Source organism: Chiloscyllium punctatum, chromosome 41 (assembly GCF_047496795.1).
Source record: "Chiloscyllium punctatum isolate Juve2018m chromosome 41, sChiPun1.3, whole genome shotgun sequence".
Taxonomy (NCBI): domain Eukaryota; kingdom Metazoa; phylum Chordata; class Chondrichthyes; order Orectolobiformes; family Hemiscylliidae; genus Chiloscyllium; species Chiloscyllium punctatum.
In genome coordinates this window covers 18,122,511-18,140,203 of record NC_092779.1, presented here as the reverse complement: position 1 = coordinate 18,140,203, position 17,693 = coordinate 18,122,511, and the positions used below count along the sequence as shown (strand labels likewise).

General features: G+C 39.2%; 1 protein-coding gene across 5 annotated transcripts in view; it reads left to right on the top strand.

The window, feature by feature from the left end:
* Positions 1 to 17,693, top strand: part of fyco1a (FYVE and coiled-coil domain autophagy adaptor 1a) — a 170,841-nt gene that overhangs the window by 147,591 nt on the left and 5,557 nt on the right. For all 5 annotated transcript variants that reach the window (XM_072560486.1, XM_072560488.1, XM_072560484.1 and 2 more), the window contains 3 exons: positions 2,866 to 2,973; positions 5,269 to 5,479; positions 17,094 to 17,203. In XM_072560486.1, the coding sequence (XP_072416587.1) occupies positions 2,866 to 2,973; positions 5,269 to 5,479; positions 17,094 to 17,203 (429 nt within the window). The remainder of the gene's footprint in view (positions 1 to 2,865; positions 2,974 to 5,268; positions 5,480 to 17,093; positions 17,204 to 17,693) is intronic.

Genomic DNA, 17,693 nt, shown 5'->3' with positions numbered 1-17,693 from the left:
CACTACCTCCCCACCTCTTCCCCCCCCCCCCCCCCCCCCAAGCCCTTCTTGCCTCCTCCATAGGCACTCCTCACAGTATCTCCAGTATGGGCAAAGTTCCCTCTAAACTCTAGTATTCCACAGTGGGAGATGAGTGTGCCGTTTCGGATCAAAGCGTTGATTGCCGGTTCCAGATATCATGTACATATCTTAGAGATGTGACAGAAGAAAAAGAGGAAATGCTGTTTGAGGGCCACATGGAAATTTTAAAGTTTCAATTTCTATCAGTCTAAGGAGGCGTCCATTCATAGTGACTTCACTTATTCAAAAAAGTCAAATGTCCTCAATGGTCAAACTGTTGTAAAAATAAGCATCTAGTCATTAATTACATCAACAACAGATAATACTTTAATAGCCTCTTCAAACTCAATAGGAATGTGAAATGATTTGAATTCTGTTGAAATATGATTTATTTTTAAACTCAGCCAAACATTCATAGTGGAGTCAGCCTTAACAACAATCCTGGGAAAATGTTAGTCACAAAGTCCATTGAAACTGCAGGAACAATAACTAATAGTTTTTATTCAATCTATGCTATATGGTTTGCCAAGAAATATAGTCTACTCCAGAAGCACTTCTTTAACATTGTAAATGAATGACTCTATGACACTTAAATACACCTCATCCACTCTTAAGGAGCAGTTCTGCCTCCTTTGTTCTATGAAAATCCATCCATATCTCCCCAACTAGTAAGATCCAATGATTGAGGAAAAAGATTGTATTAGAATGAGATAATTCAATTCCAAATCAGGTACGGAAAAGCAGAAAAAAAGAGAAAAAGGTTGGATGAAAAGCAAAGGGGTGAAAAAAAAGAGTAAATTACGATTATATTTACAAATCCCTAAAATAACTTCTTTAGGCTTGAGATGTTTCATACTGCAGAGAAAGGGACAGCACCTTCCTTTCCAGAGATCCAGTGGCTTCTGGGTAATCATTCATACCCATAAGCTGTTTAGTTACCTGAGAGCCAATCGCAGAAGGCATTTATCATCAACAACTGATCATCATTCCGTGGACTAATCAGCTACAAACCCAAAGCCCAGGCCATCTGCAGTCCTTCTCCCACTGCTTGAACAATCACCAGTGTAAACATCTCTTACAAAGATTGTCATCTAACTTGCTTTTAAAAAGTGCAGCAATCCCTTGGTTTTTAAAAGTCCTTTTCCCATTACAGTCCACAATCAAAATGCATACCAATAAAAAGATATAGTCTCATTATACACTTCTTTGATCTCCATCTCATCATGGAGCAATGACAGAGGTGTCTCACATTCAACAAGGAAATGGTCTGAGATCTGTGCCATCTTCTTCAAAGGATCTTGCAGTCTTATATCAAGGCTCTGAAGAAGCTGTCAGTCCTCTGAGTACACTGCCCAGTGCTACACCTGGAATCAAGACATTGCTCCATGAAACTCAATCTCCTGTTTACAATTGGAACAAAGCTCATCAGCTAACTGTAAATCATCATTAACTGTTGCAATCTCCCTGTAACAATCAGAATGCACTTGCTAACTAATCAGAACTCTCCTCTCAAATACTGTTTTCCATTTACTTTAATATTTCTTGTGAATTGATCTGATAAGTACAATTTTAGTCAATTTTATCATAATACTCAACTCAAATGCTGCCTGAGCTGCTGAGTATTTCTAATCTTTTCTGGTTTTTAATTTTTTAAGAGTGCTAACATGGTTGCAGTAACATAGGTGCACACCAGAGGGCAGGGCCATGCCAAGTTAAACTGCTGGCATTTGCTGTCATGATTTGGAGATGCCGGCGTTGGACTGGGATGGACAAAGTTAAAAATCACACAACACCAGGTTATAGGTTTAATTGGAATCGCTATATTTTGGAGCGCAAAGGAGCATTTGCTGTAAACCACTGCACTCATTCAGTTTCTCATGAAACTTGTCAAGTCATGTCACAGAATCATTTTAAAACAAAATATGAACCAATCCATATAACGTGGACATTCGAAAGATGCCCTTTAGCTTGGTCAAAGAAGTGGGTTTTAAGGATTGTCTTAAAAGGTGAAGTAGAGAATATACTCTTCTATAGCGAGACAGGGAGATGGAGAAATTGTGGAGGAAATTCCAGACCCCTGGACTAAGCACCTGAAGGTGGAGATGTTCAGGAGGCCAGCTGAGTTTAAGTTCTGTACGACCAAGCATTTAGTTATCGTTGGTTGTGGGGCTGAAGGGTGATCACAAAGATAGAGAGGAGCAAGGTCATTTTCAAAGAAGGATGAACAAATTAAAATGAAGATGATACTTAACCTGCAACTAAAACAAATCAACAAGCACAGGATGATTGATGGTGAGGGATAGGTAAGCTGTTGGTGAGAGTTAGGACCTGGACAAGGGGGTTTGGGGACATCTCAAGTCTGTGAAGGAGACAGTGTGGAAGACCAGCCATGATTACATTGGAATGGTCAAGTTTACTAATAACAAAGCATGATTGAGAGTTTCACCAACAGGTGAGCAGAGATGGGGCAAAGCCTGGTGATGTTACAGAGGTTGGGTTTAGCATCTCTTTAATACTGCAGGTAATGCGATATGAGGTCTGAACAATTGAACATGAACATTCAGAACATGATAAGTGCTGTGAGTGTGAAGACTGAAACAAAATTCAACCTTCCTTGATATCTGCCTTCACTATATTGGACAGCACTTCTTTTTGATTCAATTATTATGTAGCTAGATATTGAACTAAAACAATCAGAAATCTAGCATTGTAAAACAATGGACTTCTACAAGTCTACAATGTTGGCATTTTTACTTTAACATGACTAAAGGCTGCAGAACCACTGAGACAGATTTTCTCTTTCAGAAGTCCCACGTGTGATAATGCATCAGAACCAAGTATTCCACCCGAGGATGGATCAGCACAACCTATGCAGGATGCAGAGATTACTTTGTTGAAATGTGGAGAAATTACGTAAGCATTACACAACTATCTTGCAGCCAGATTGGAACATAGCAATATACAGGCCCAGAAAAGAAGATGACACTTCATTTGGCCAGCCTCATTCTCTAGAAAATACCCTTTCCTACTTCTTTATTAGTTTTTTATTCTCCAGCTGTTTAGCCATTTCTCACTTAAATATAGTGATTCAGTCAGGACCCCATTACTTTCTGTGCCACGGGTGGCACAGTGGTTAGCACTGCTGCCTCAGCGCCAGAGACCCGGGTTCAATTTCCACCTCGGGCAACTGTCTGTGTGGAATTTGCACATTCTCCCAGTGTCTGCGTGGGTTTCCTCCGGGTGCTCCGGTTTCCTTCCACAGTCCGAAGATGTACAGGTTAGGTGACATTGGCCATGCTAAATTGCCCATAGTGTTAGGTGCAGGGGTAAATGTAGGGGAATGGGTCCCGGTGGGTTGCTCTTTGGCAGGTCGGTGTGGACTTGTTGGGCTGAAAGGCCTGTTCCCACATTGTAAGTAATCTAATCTAATCTAATCTTTACTCCTTCAGTCAACACCTTCTGTGAAAAGTCAAAATGATATTTTCATTTTCCTCTAATATAATAGAAGTTATGACCTCTGATTGACCTCGACAATGTCAAAAGTCACCTTTGTTTGCCACAGTCAAAACCATCCCCTTTTCTTCCAAGATTTTTGAGCAAGTTGTTTTCACTGATTTCCACATTGAGCTCTCTCTCCTGCAGTTCTCTAGCCAAACCTCTCTGCTGTCCTTTCACAATACTAAGATTTCCCCAATCAAAAATAAAACAATGTCCTCAAAAGTTGCAACAATTGTCCTCAAAAGTATCTGACTTTATCAATCCCTCTGCATTATTTGGCAGAATCAATTATTCCATCCTCTTCACAGAGTATATTTTATGTCCCACCTCAATAAGACTAACCTCATTAGGGTTTTCTCTTATTTAATCTAACATATCGACAAACAGCTCCCCCTATCTCAACTCGAGAAATCTGACAATCCATCTTTTTCACCCTACTTTGCTTAATGTAGATGTTTTTCTCAGTAATATATGTGATTACATAACAACATGTGAACAAGGAGCAGGAGAACGCAATTCAACCCCTCGAGCCTCCTCTGCTAGTTGATACGATCATGGAAAATCTCACTTCAGCATCAACTCCACTTTCCTGTCCCCACTTTCCATAAGCCTTCAACCCATTAGTAATTTAAAATCCATCTATGTCCTCCTTAAATTTAATGTCCCAGCATCAACTACACTCTGGGTCGTGAATTCTACAGATTCACAAACTTTTGAGAAAAGTAATTTCATCTGTTTTAAATCTTCTACCCCTTAGGCTAAAACTACAACCTCTCACTCATGGTTACCCATGACATTCTATGTCTAATTTGTCAAACCATATCAGCACCTTATGTACCTCAATTAGATCTCCTCTCATTCTTCTAAACTCCAGAGAGTATTGGCCTAAACTGCTCAGTCTGTCTTCATAAGATAGGCCCCTCATCTCTGGAATCAATCTGGTGAACCTCCGCTGAACTACACCCTTCCATTGATTGGCCAGCAACTTCTGGAATTCTGGGACTCTGCAGCCAAGTCATGCGATAGGCCAGGAGGCATGCCAATCAGGTCTGAAACTGATTAGCTTGCAATTTGACTGGCTAGCTTGGTGATAGGGATGGCCAATCAGCTACCACTGAATATACCATCCTCACACTTCGCCAGAAAATACGAGATTCCTGGCTTCAGTGCTCTATTGGTGAATTTACTGTTTTGCAAACAATACTCTGGGTGATCAAAATCCATTCACTACATTTAACTTTGTTTAAAAACAAGCAATTGTAATTGTACCCCCACTTCAGAGACTTCACGACCACCTTTTATACATCTGGTATTAAAAATACTAACACTGCGCTGTGATTTAAGTTTTCGTGCCAAGCATTTCTGAAACAAGTTAAATAGATTATCAGTAGAAAATCTGAAACTCCATAATGTAAACCAAATTTCTTCTTCCAAATTTAGTTTGAGACTTCTACTGTGTCACTGATTTTAATCACTCCACCATTGCCTCTCCTCTCTCTTGTGTTTCTTCTTTTCTATTTTTTTAATACTCCTTAAAACATACCTCCTTGACCAAACCTTTTGTTGCCTGTACTTCTTTATGTGGCTTGGTGTCAGTTTTATTTGAGGGTGCTCCTGTGAAGGTTTGGGAGGTTTTATTGCATTAAGAGAACAGTATGATTATTCACTTTTATTGTTGGGAGGATAAACTGAGTTATGTTTCTATTTTAGACTCAAGATACCCCTCAAGGTAGATGAGATTAGAGAATTTGGAGACCACAATAGAGAGCTTTTTGTTAAGGCCAGCTGCTACAGTCTCATCCCTATTGGTGTTGAAGAGTGTGGTCTGACCATCAGCTGGATCTTTTCTTCTGATCCGAAGAGCATCTCATTCAGTGTTGTTTATCAAGAATCTGAACAAACTCCATATGAACAATGCAAGGTAAGGGGGATTGTGCCTTTATTTAGAATTGTTGATTGTGCTGTGACTATACGTGCCTGATTTGACATGTATAAGATTAAGTTCAAATGCAGAACTTAAAATAATCAGTTTAAAGTACACAAAAGTATAGTTTCATATTTATAATTTTGCATTATAATTATCAATTTATGTCTTTTCCATGTATTATATATTTATTCTGTATAATTAAAACTTGGGGATAGAATGCATATGGTGTTTTTGCCATTTTCTGGTGTAACTTCTGAAGAAGATTGGTGGACATGCAAGAGAAATGCAATAGGGTGGCACGGTGGCTCAGTGGCTAGCACTGCTGCTTCACAGCGCCAGGGACCTGGGTTTGATTCTGGCCTCAGGCGACTGTCTGTGTGGAATTTACACATTCTCCCCATGTCTGCATGGGGGTCCTCTGGATGCTCCAGTTTCCTCCCATAATCCAAAAATGTGCAGGTTAGATGAATTAGCCGTACTAAATCTCCCATAGTGCTCAGGGACGTGTAGGTTAGGGGCATTAGTCAGGGATAGATATAGGTGATAGGGTAGGGGAATGGGTCTGGGTGGGTTACTCTTCGGAGGGTCAGTGTGGACTTGTTGGCCAAAGGGCTTGTTTCCACATTGTAGAGATTCTAATTCTAATTCTTAAAATAAGATAGCTGTGTGTTTATGATGTTACCCTGGTTGCTGAATTTATGATGAGGTAAAAGAAAATACACGTTGTGCCTAATCTGTCCATAGTATCATAGCTCTCAGAGGTTTCATATTTCAAAGAGATCCTGCAGCTGTAGAAGAACCTGTGACAGTTGCTGATAACCATGCTGTTAAGCTCAAATGTCCAAGCCAACTTGAACTGATTAAAGCTTGTTCCATTTGTTCAACAATTTATGAGATCAGTAGCTAGTACCAATCACAGAACCAAGCAGTCAAATTGGTTTTTTTTGTCAAACGTACCATTCACAAACAAGCAAATATCACAAAACCAGCCAATACATCTGTTTCTGAACCACCACATAAATATATTGTGATGTAATCTGTATGATTTCTATATATTTTAATGTGATTTATTTTGGATTTTAACTTATTTACTACATTTAACTTATTTAAACTAATTAATCTCTTCTAAAAACAAGCAATTGCAATTGTACCCCCACTTCAAAGACTTCATGACCACCTTTTATAGATCTGGTGTTAAAAATACTTGCGCTGTGATTTAAGTTTTTGTGGCAAGCGTTTCTGAAGCAAGTTAAATAGATTATCAGTAGAGAATCTGAAACTCCATAATATAAATCAAAATCTATTTCTTCTTCCAGATTTAATTTGGAGACTTCTATTGTGTCACTTATTTTAACCACTCCACCATTGACTCTCCTCTCTCTTGTGTCTCTTCTTTTCTCCTTTTTAATACTCCTTAAAACGTGGCTCCTTGACCAAACCTTTTGTTGCCTGTACTTCTTTATGTTTTCTGTATGTCTGAAGAGATTGAACTACTGAATTACTTTTAGCCATGGTGATTTATTTTGAGTAACTATATTAGAGAGAGAGAGTTCTTGGAGGCTAATGGGGTTTTGTTTTCATTGGGAAAGATTTACAAGCAAACAGTGTGCATTAGGTTTCAGTTAAAAGATTCTGGATTTTGGGGGGCTTGGGGGAAACATCCAAAGCTCAAAAAAGTATTTTTGGGTTGGACAGTTTTGCAGTTTTTGTTTGCCTGAAATTGGGGGTGAAAAATACTGACTCCTAAAGAAGGGAAATAGATTAGAAATAGATTATCTCAGCCTAAGAAGTTTGATTTGAAAGTTCCAGGCTAGAAATTTTTGGTTAAAACCCTGAAGGTATTATTTGAAGCTGAGAAAATCTAAGGTCTGTTATATGAAGGTTCAACAAAGAGGGTATCAGATTCTCAAAACAGAGAATTGAAATCTTGGTTAAATTAAGCCCTATAGATGTGATAGATAGTTCACTCTCATGTGAATACTGTAAAGGAGTGCTGTTGGGATTTATGTAATTATATTTTATCAAGAGCTTCCAAATCTTTAAACTTGTGTTACATGTAAATAGTTTGATTCATTCAGTTTTTTTGCCTCATATCTTCTGCGTAATAACATTTTGTTTTACTTCAAAACCAAATCTGCAGCATTGCAGGATTGTGTTTCTGTGAAAGACCACCTTGTTAAAACCAATAAAAATCAAATATGATCTATCAAGCCAGATGTCAGTCTGGAATAAGATAAGGGCCCATGGTGACAGTGGAACAGTGGTGGCAGGTGTTTCTGGGAGTAATTCGGGAGACGCAGCAGAGATTTATCCCATGGAGAAAGAAACATGGTACAGGGAGGATGAGACAACCATGGCTGACTAAGAAAGCAGGGATAACATAAAAGCAAAAGAGAATATATATCACGTGATGAAGGGCAGTGGGAACCAGAGGATTGGGAAGTTTACAAAGACCAATTGGGAGAAAGTGAGGACTGCAGATGCTGGAGGTCAGAGCTGAAAAATGTGTTGCTGGAAAAGCGCAGCAGGTCAGGCAGCATCCAAGATTCTCCTGCTCCTTGGATGCTGCCTGACCTGCTGCGCTTTTCTAGAAGACCAATTGGGGGAAACAAAAAAAGAAATAGGGAGATTAAATATGAGAGTAAGCTAGCCAGTAATATCAAGACTGGAAGAGTTTATTTAGATATACAAAGGGCAAAAGAGAGGCAAAAGTGGAAAGGAACTGGGTGAGGAACTGAATAATTACTTTGTGCAGTCTTCACGGTGTAAGACATGAGTAGTATCCCAAAAACTCAAGCGAGTGAGGGGGCAGAGCTGAGTACGGTGGCCATCACCAAGGAGAAGGTGCTAGAAAAACTGAACGGCTTGAAGGTGGGTAAATCACCTGGACCAGATGAACTACAACCCAAAGTTCAAAGGCAGGTAGCTGAAGAGATAGTGGAGGTGTTAGTGGTATTCTTTCAGGAATTGCTAGAATCAGGGAGAGTCCTAGCGAACAGGAAAGTCACTAATGTGATACCCCTGTTTAAAAAGGGAGTAAGGCAGAAGACAAAATTATGGATTGATTAGCCTAACCTCGGGCGTGGGTAAGATCCTGGAATCCATTGTGAAGGATGGGATTTCTGAATACATGGAAGTGCATGGTAAAATAGGGCAAAGTCCACATGGTTTCATCAAGGGGAAGTCATGCCTGACAAATCTGCTAGAATTCTTTGAGGAAGTAACGAGCAGTTAAGACCAAGGAGAGCCAATGGATGTTATCTACCAGGACTTCAAGAAAGCATTTGACAAGGCGCTGCACAGGAGGCTACTGGGTAAGATAAGGACCCATTGTGTTAGAGACAAAGCGCTAGAATGGATAGAAGCTTGGCTGTCTGGCAGAAAGCAGAGAGTGGGGATGAAAGGATCCTTCTCAGGATGGCAGCCGGTGACAAGTGGTGTTCCACAAGGTTCAGTGTTTTAGACCACAACTTTTCACTTTTTACATTAACCATCTAGATGAAGGAACTGAGGGTATTCTGGCTAAGTTTGCAGATGATACAAAGATGGTTAGAGGGACAGTTAGCATTGAGGAGGCAGGGAGGCTGCAGAAGGATTTGGACAGGTTAGGAGAGTGGGCAAAGAAGTTGCAGATGGAATACAACATGTGAAAGTGTGAGGTCATGTACTTTGGTAGGAAGAATAGAGACATGGACTATTTTCTAAATGGGGAGAAAATTCAGAAGTCTGAAGTGCAGAAAAACTTGAGTAGTTCTAGTCCAGGATTCTGTCAAGGTAATCTTGCATGTTGAGTCAGTAGTTAGGAAGGCAGATGCAATGATGCTATTTATTTTGAGGGGACTTGAACGTAAAAGCAGGGATGCACTTCTGAGGATCTCTAAGGCTCTGGCCAGATCACATTTGGAGTATTGCTCAGTTGTGGGCTCTATGTCTCAGGAAGGATTTACTGGCCCCGGAGCATGTTCAGAGGAGGTTCACAAGAATGGTCGCAGGAATGAAAAGCTTAACATATGAGGAACGTTTGAGGACTCTGGGTTTATACTAGCTAGAGTTTAGAAGGATGGGGGGGATCTAATTGAAATGTACAGTATACTGAATAGTCTGGACAGAGTAGATGTTGGGAAGATGTTTCCATTGGTAGGAGAGACCAAGACCCGAAGGCATAGCGTTAGAGTAAAGGGAAGACCTTTTTGAATGAAGGTAGAGAGAAATATCTTCAGCCAGAGAGTGGTGAATCTATGGAATTCACTGCCACAGAAGGCTGTGGAGGCCAGGTCATTGAGTATATTCAAGACTAAAGATAGATAGGTTCTTGAGTATTAAGGGGATCAAGGATTACAGGGAGAATGAGGTTGAGAAACTTACCAGACATGATTTAACGGAAAGAGCAGACTTGATGGGCTGAATGGCCTAATTTCTGCTCCTTTGTCCTATGGTCTTATGGAATCTTACATTTCCAGCAATAACATCAGCTGGGATCATAACAATATTCATAAGAGATACGGTTATGTAATACGGTACAGGTCGTTCTGCTATGATGAGCATTTCATTAATGTGAATTTGCTATAACGTGATTGATGAATTGGGACACTGTTGCTAAAGTGTGAACGTTTAAAGCTTGTATTGGTTGTATTGCGATTCTGGCCCCATTAGCTTATATGGCGCTGCTATTACACAATTTTCTTATAACACGGGCTTGCATGAGAATGGAACAACCACTTTATAGCAGAACTGACTGTATATTAAAAATCTATGTATACTTTCAACCTGCTCAATAATTTCCTGATACAGTATTTTATTTTTGTACACTCATCAGCTTTTTTAAATTGTAAATTCCTGTCAGTATTACTAATCAATTTGGTGCTTGTAAATTCAATACCTTGTTAGTGTGAATTCAGTTCACCAAATTCCTACAAAATCCTCAAAATACTTGCAGAGAATTAATAGTTAGATTTTCTCCTCAGGCACTTAATTCAAATAACCAAAAAGAAGGATATAACCAAGCAATAAATTCTAAACTTTAACAAGAACTTAAATGAATGTACCATTGAGTTGTCATTTATGTTTTTAGAACCTTTGTTAAATGTTTTACCTGAAGACCTTTGTCCCTTATAAACATCTGGTTTTAAATGTAATATTTGACTTGCAATTTTTTAATTCTGCTGCAGTGAGCACAATTTGGATAAATTAATCAGAAAATATGTAGTATCTTAATGTTCAGAATACATTAGGAAAGTTGAGGAAATTGTGCAGCTGGAATACTTGAATAAACTTTCTGACAGTTTCTGCTCAAACATTTTACAATTTCAGCAGGATCTTTGGAGAGAGTTAACATTTCGAGTCCTATATAACTATTCATCAGACCAGTTTTGAAGAAAGTCACTGATTTGCATATATTAATAGAATTGTGATTTTTATTCCAAAAGCAGTATTGAAAGCCGCAGTGTCACAATTTTCAGAGGCACAACAAGCAGCTGAGCTGTCAACAAATGCTCATTTTGAGCTAGACATATGCACACATTAAATTTTAAATTTAATAAATTTAGTAAGCTGAATAGAAGTTGTCCCATAGCCTTTCTTCAAATAATATCATAAGACATTTGAGCAGATAGTTCACAACAATATTTGCTGCTTGCTGAATTGCCCTGACACCACTTGGTGATTAAGACACTACATAAACTTTAATTGAAAGATCTAAATTCAGCTAACTGCATCACAATTTAAGAAATAGCAAGCTACATGTTAAGTCAAAGCTAGGCTTTTGGAAGAGACTAATGTCTTCAGTGAAAAACTTTAACTAAGCTGTTACAAATGCAAAGTAGATGTATTTATTTAAATTATTGTGAATGATTTGTTTCCATTTTTGTCAAATTCTTAGTTGGGTACACTACTAGAAATTTTGTCATAGAGAAGAAAATGTTTATATGAAGCCGTGATTTGTGAAAATTTAGTGAACTGAATTCACAGTTGTGAAAATATAATAAGGAATTTATCATTGGAAAAGGCTGACAGAGGTATGCAAGAATGAAATATGAGGAAATCACTGTGGAGAATAGAAGGATACATAATTTTTTTAATATACCCACAGTCCAAAAATGTGCAGGTTAGGTGAATTGGCCATGCTAAATTGCCCGTAGTGTTAGGCAAAGGGGTAAATGTAGGGGAATGGGTCTGGGTGGGTTGCTCTTCGAGGGTCGGTGTGGACTTGTTGGGCCGAAGGGCCTGTTTCCACACTGTAAGTAATCTAATCTAAAAAAAAAGATATCATTAACCTCATCATTATACGTATATTTGGGCAGCATTGTATTTTTCTTGACTGCCTTATTCCTGATGAAGGGCTTTTGCTCGAAACGTCGATTTCGAAGCTCCTTGGATGCTGCCTGAATTGCTGTGCTCTTCCAGCACCACTAATCCAGAATCTGGTTTCCAGCATCTGCAGTCATTGTTTTTACCTTATAAACAGTTTAACATCATGCATGGTCTTCTCCCACTCCATTACATTTATTTCCCAATTCACATCCCCATCATTTAAATGCAGTTATCAGAAATATAATGAGCAATTAAAACTTAAACAGCGTAGGAACATTAGCAAACACTAGCTTCATGCTCTTGAACAATTTATTTTTTTGTTTGTCTGACACAAATAACAGATTTCTTATGTGCAAGCATTATGTAGGATTGTACAATCTCTTTGTTACAACTAGAGATTTCTTAATAATGATGAGATTCACAGTTGTGCCATAATAACTTAAACATTTTTATGTATATCTGCATGCAAGATAACTGCACCAATCAGGACCTCCATTCAACGTATTGTTATCCAGTCCAGGAAACTTAAAAAATGAAGGAATTGTCAGGAATTAGAAAAGGCGATTTGTTCTAATATGTCTGTCATTTTGTTGCCATAAGTCACAAAATGGCTACCTAGATAAAATTGTTAAGGATAACAAGGAAAATAATACAATGATTTCCATTTCCCATTTGAGTCAAACTAAACTAGGGCAGAAAATGAGTAGTGACTACAATATCTGATCCTTTTGTTTATATAGAATAAATATTTTGTGAAATCAGTAGAATGATTGAATGAGTGATGCGCGTTATTTCTTTGTCATTTTCATTTTTAATTTATTTAAGACTGCTTTTTTTCAATGTTATACTGAGGGAGTGCTGCATTGTAGCTGCTGTGTTCTAATCTTTCTGTCTATTTGCATGTAAAGGGCACTATTCAAAAGAGCAATAAATTTATATAATATGTTTAATATAATAAAATGTCCCAAGATGTTTCATGGGAACGACATCAGCCGGAAAATGACTCTGAGCAAAAGGAGAAGCTATCAGGAAAGTGACCAAACAATTGATCAAAGAGACAGGATTTAAGAACCATCTTAAATGAGGAGAGGGAGGAAATTCCAGAGTTTACAACCTCGATAGCAGAAAGCACAGTGGTAGGAAACACATAAAAGACCAGAGTTGAAAAAACAAAGACCTCTGAATGGTTTTGTGGACTTGGAGGAGAGAGGGAGGTAGGAAAGGGAAAGGCAATGCTTGGATTTTAACACAAGGATGCAAATTTCTCAACCAAAGTGTTGCAGAATCGAGTGAGTAAAGTCAGCAAACATAGACTTGATGGGTAAGTGAAACTTGGTTCATGCTATGTTACAAAAACAAAATTTTGGGTGAACTTAATTCTCCAGAGGGTAGACAATGGCAGGCCAGTCAGTAGAACATTGGAATAGTCAAGTCTTGAAGTTAAAAATAATAAAATGGGTAATAATTTTAGCAACATATGGTCATAGGTAAGGCAGACAAGTACCGTTACTGGAAATTGATAGCCTTTGTGATGGAGAGGAGGATATGGGATCAGTAGCTCAATTTAGGGTCATGTAGTTAGCCAAGACTACAAATAGTCTGTTCCAACTGAGGCAGAAGTCATAAAGACGGATGAAATTAATGCAAAGAAACAGAGTTCATTGACAAGGGCAAAAAAGATAAAGGGCAACCATCATGTTTAAGCCAGTTTTCTGATGTTTGACTGTGTAATGTATTGTAGATAGTAATGGATCTTTGAGTCAGTTTATGATCTATTCCATGTCACAAACATCCATGAGGGTTTCACAGAATCTAAACAACTTATAAAACGTTGGGTATTTTTGTAACAGGCTCATTTCATTTGCGGGGGCCGTATTTCAAAAGACGGTCAAATTAAGGAAATATGGTATTGTAAATGTAATTCCCCTTGTTTACAGCAAACATTAGAAGGTTTTATAAGTGTGATTAAGGGGCTCAAGGATCACTTGTTATTTACATTAAAACCTATCCACAAATTGAACCACTTCCTTTCGTGCCTGGTATCAATCAGTGTTAAGCAATCTCAGCAGGCATTGCCCGCTCTGATCTCTAACCTCAAAAGCACAAGTAATGCACAAACAACACTGTTCAAGTAAGTAAACCAAAAATGCCTTTAAACAAATTCATATTTCAGTGGTAATAAGATGTTTGTATATCAAAACAGAATCTATGATTGAATGTATTTTATTTAAATAATAAATGACTGAATAGTTCCTTTTTCCCGTGGGCTTTGCTTTTATGGCCTCTGTCCTGTAAATCCCAAGGACAAATGTAAAGCCAGTATTTTTAAATTAAAGTGTAAACCTCTCACGTAAATTGTTGATTGGCACTGGAACACTTTTAGTGTAGCTTCTGGTATTTATATTGGTCTTGCAGCAACTTAAACATTACCCACAGACTTGCCTATTGCTGATAGATAGAAAATAAGCGGAAGTCGTAAAGAACAGGGCTAACTCAAGTTAGAATATACAAACCTTACAGAAAAAAGAGAATTTGGCAGGAAGTCCCAGAAATTCATCACACAGAAGCCACGTTTTCAAATGTCCTGCTAAGCTTCTGGTATGACAAGAAAGAAGCAGATGTTCATTACAAGCCAAAAATGCCCTGGCCACCACATTGGGCAGAAAATTATCGTGTAGTGCCCCCCCCCCCACCCCCACCCCAGACCAAAAAGACAGGCACTGGTTCTCTACCTGTGTAAATAGGAGCCCTGGCAGCTGCTGAAAAGTATCCTTTGCAAGATTGGTTTGCCATGAAGCAGCCAGTGTCAGTAATGCTCAGGAGAAACCAAACGTGGCCTGATAGGCACCCTGTAACCAATATAAGGTAAGACTTTTCAATGTACATACCTGAAAATGGAGGCGGGGGAAGTATAAGCTGTTACCTCCCCTGTTCCTGGCTCTGCTTCATCCTGATCCAATCAACTTTCTCAGTTGCCCCACTTCTCAGTTACCCCACTTCTATCCTCATCTGTCCTCTGTCATTTTATGCTCTTTGTCTTCTGTCTCACAGTTGATCATGGAACTTGTTGAAGGTTGCAAGCACTTTTCTGTCTTTACCTATTCACTATTCTTTCCTGTTCCTCACTGGAATTGCTCCACAAAATACTAATTTATAGCCCTATGCCTGAAAACTTCTCCAGCCCCTACAATCCACCAAGTAATTTGTCGAATCATGTACCTCCCATAACCCATTCTACTCAGCCATTTCTGGCTTCTTGAATATCCCAGATTTTAATGACTCTATCGTTGGTGACCATGGCTTCAGTTGTCAAGGCCCCCGGTTATAGTAAAGGATGTGGTGCTGGAAAAGCACAGCAGTTCAGGCAGCATCCGAGGAGCAGGAAAATCAACGTTTCGGACAAAAGCTCTTCATCAGGAATGCACTTTTGCCTGAAACGTCGATTCACCTACTCCCCGGATGCTGCCTGACCTGCTGTGCTTTTCCAGCACCACACTCTTGACTGTAATCTTCAGTATCTGCAGTCCTCACTTTCGCCCCGGTTATAGTATTCCTTCCCTGAATCTCTTCCCTCCTTTAGATGCTCTTTAAAACCTACTCCCTTGCTTGTCTGTTAAAATATTCCTTCATGTGGCTCGGTGTCAGGTTTTGGTGCTTACATTCCGGTGAAGCATCCTATATTCTGATCAAAAATGCCGGCTAAGTATAAGCTCTGTTGCTGCAACATTGTCCTGACTGTTTTCAACGACTGGGGAATCCAGAGCAGGGGTCACAGTTTAAGGAAGCAGTACAGGCTATTATGGACTGAGACAAGAAAACATTTCTTCATGGTGAGCCTTGGAATTCTGTGCCGCAGACACCGTTGAGGCTGAAACATTGGATGTTTCAAAAGAGGAGATAGATCTCGTTCTTAGGGCAAAAGGAATCACAAGGCATAGTGTGAAAGCAGAACAGAATATTGGATAGGATGATCAGTCGTGATCATACTGAATATCGGATCAGACTCGAAGGGCAGATTGGCCTACTCCTGTCGCCATTTTCCTTTGTTTTTTCTCCTTGCCTTGCTAATTCCCACAGCCTATCTCAACTGTCCTCTACTTGCCTTGTTAATATGCACAGACTCTAAAATTGCCCACTCCCTCTCATGTAAATATGTACACAGTTTTGCACTGCCTTCCCTCTGATTGATATCCTTGCCTTGTAAATACACACAATCTACTTCACACAGCCCTCTATCTGTCCTGTTAATATACACAGTCTACCACTGTCTGCTCCCTGTCGTGTACACAATCTTGCACTGCCCTCTCGCTACCTTGTTAATATGCACAGACTATCTCACATTGCCTCCTCTCTGTCTTGTTAATTCTCACGTGAATGATCTTGATTGTTTTGTATTAAGGGAATTACTATTTGTAGGGCAAAAATCATTAGTAAAAGATTTATAAATTTCCCACACCTGAACAATGTGGTTCCTAGTAAGTTGTGAAAAGTGGGTGACTAGACCAGCAAGGGGTTCTCGACGTCGAGACTAAAATGTTCCATTTTCCAACCGAGTGGTGAAAGCCAAAACAAGATTCTGAGCAGTGAGCAGCAGGAAGCCTATTTGCATGCAATAGCATTCATTACCTACCTCATTGTTATTAAACTGCAGTGCATAGCCAGCTCATCTGTGCTGCCATTTAACCCACGGCAGGTAAAGGACCACACCAAGCTTTAGAGACCTGGCTTTGTGCCGAGCAAAGCAAAGTGATCCATAGCCAAAGGTGTTACTTGCTATTACTTGTTATTAATTACTAACCTAGACTGAATCAGTGCAGAGGCAGACAGGTATTCCAAGGTTCCCATTCTCCACCCTCCCACCTGATTATATGCTCAGAGACAAAAATAAAAATTGCTGGAAAAGCTCAGCAGGTCTGGCAGCATCTGTGAGGGAAATTAGAGTTAACGCTTCGGGTTGAAACTCAGAGGTTCTGAGGAAGGGTCACTTGACTCAAAACAATAACTTTGATTTTTCTCCAAGGATGCTGCCAGACCTGCTGATTCTTTCCAGCAATTTATATTTTTGTCTCTAATTTGCAGCATGTGCAGTTCCTTTGGTTTTTATTTGATTAGATGTTCACCTGCCATTCCACTCGCTACAAGGTATTAAATTCCACCCTGGATATGGTAAAAATATATTTAAACCCATTTGAGGATATCACAAGAATCTCTGAGACTCTTTACAAAATTAATGGATAATTTACATATTTTGATAAGTATAGCTTTTCTTATTCTAATTGAGTCTTCTGTTTACACACAGGTTTTAATTCCTCTAACTCGTTGCAATTCCCACAAGGAAACAATACAAGGACAATTGAAGGTTAGGAATCCGGGGCTGTATTTGCTGATTTTTGATAACTCTTTTTCCAGGTAAGCTCTCTGATTTGGACTTAAACTCAGTGCAGTAAATTGCCATTTAAAGTCAATTAAGTTAACATAGTTTTGCATTAATGTCATTAATGTCATAGTGGCAATATTTGTATAATGCTTTGAGAGTTAGTTTAACGTGGTTTGTCAGACTTCCTGTTCTGTGACCCTTCTCATTTCAATTACTGCGGGGAAACAGACCCTTGGGCCCTACCGGTCCACACCGACCATAATCCCAAACTAAACTAGCCCCACCTGCCTGCGCTTGGCCCATATCCCTCCAAACCTTTCCTATTCGTGAACTTATCCAAATGTCTGTTAAATGTTGTAACTGTACTCCCATCCACCACTTCCTCTGGCAGTTCATTCTACAAACGAACCACTCTCTGTGTTGCCTCTCACGTCCTTTTTTAAAACATTCTCCTCTCGCCTTAAAAATATGCCCTCTAGCTTTAAATTCCCCCAACCTGGGGAAAAGACCCTTGTCATTCAC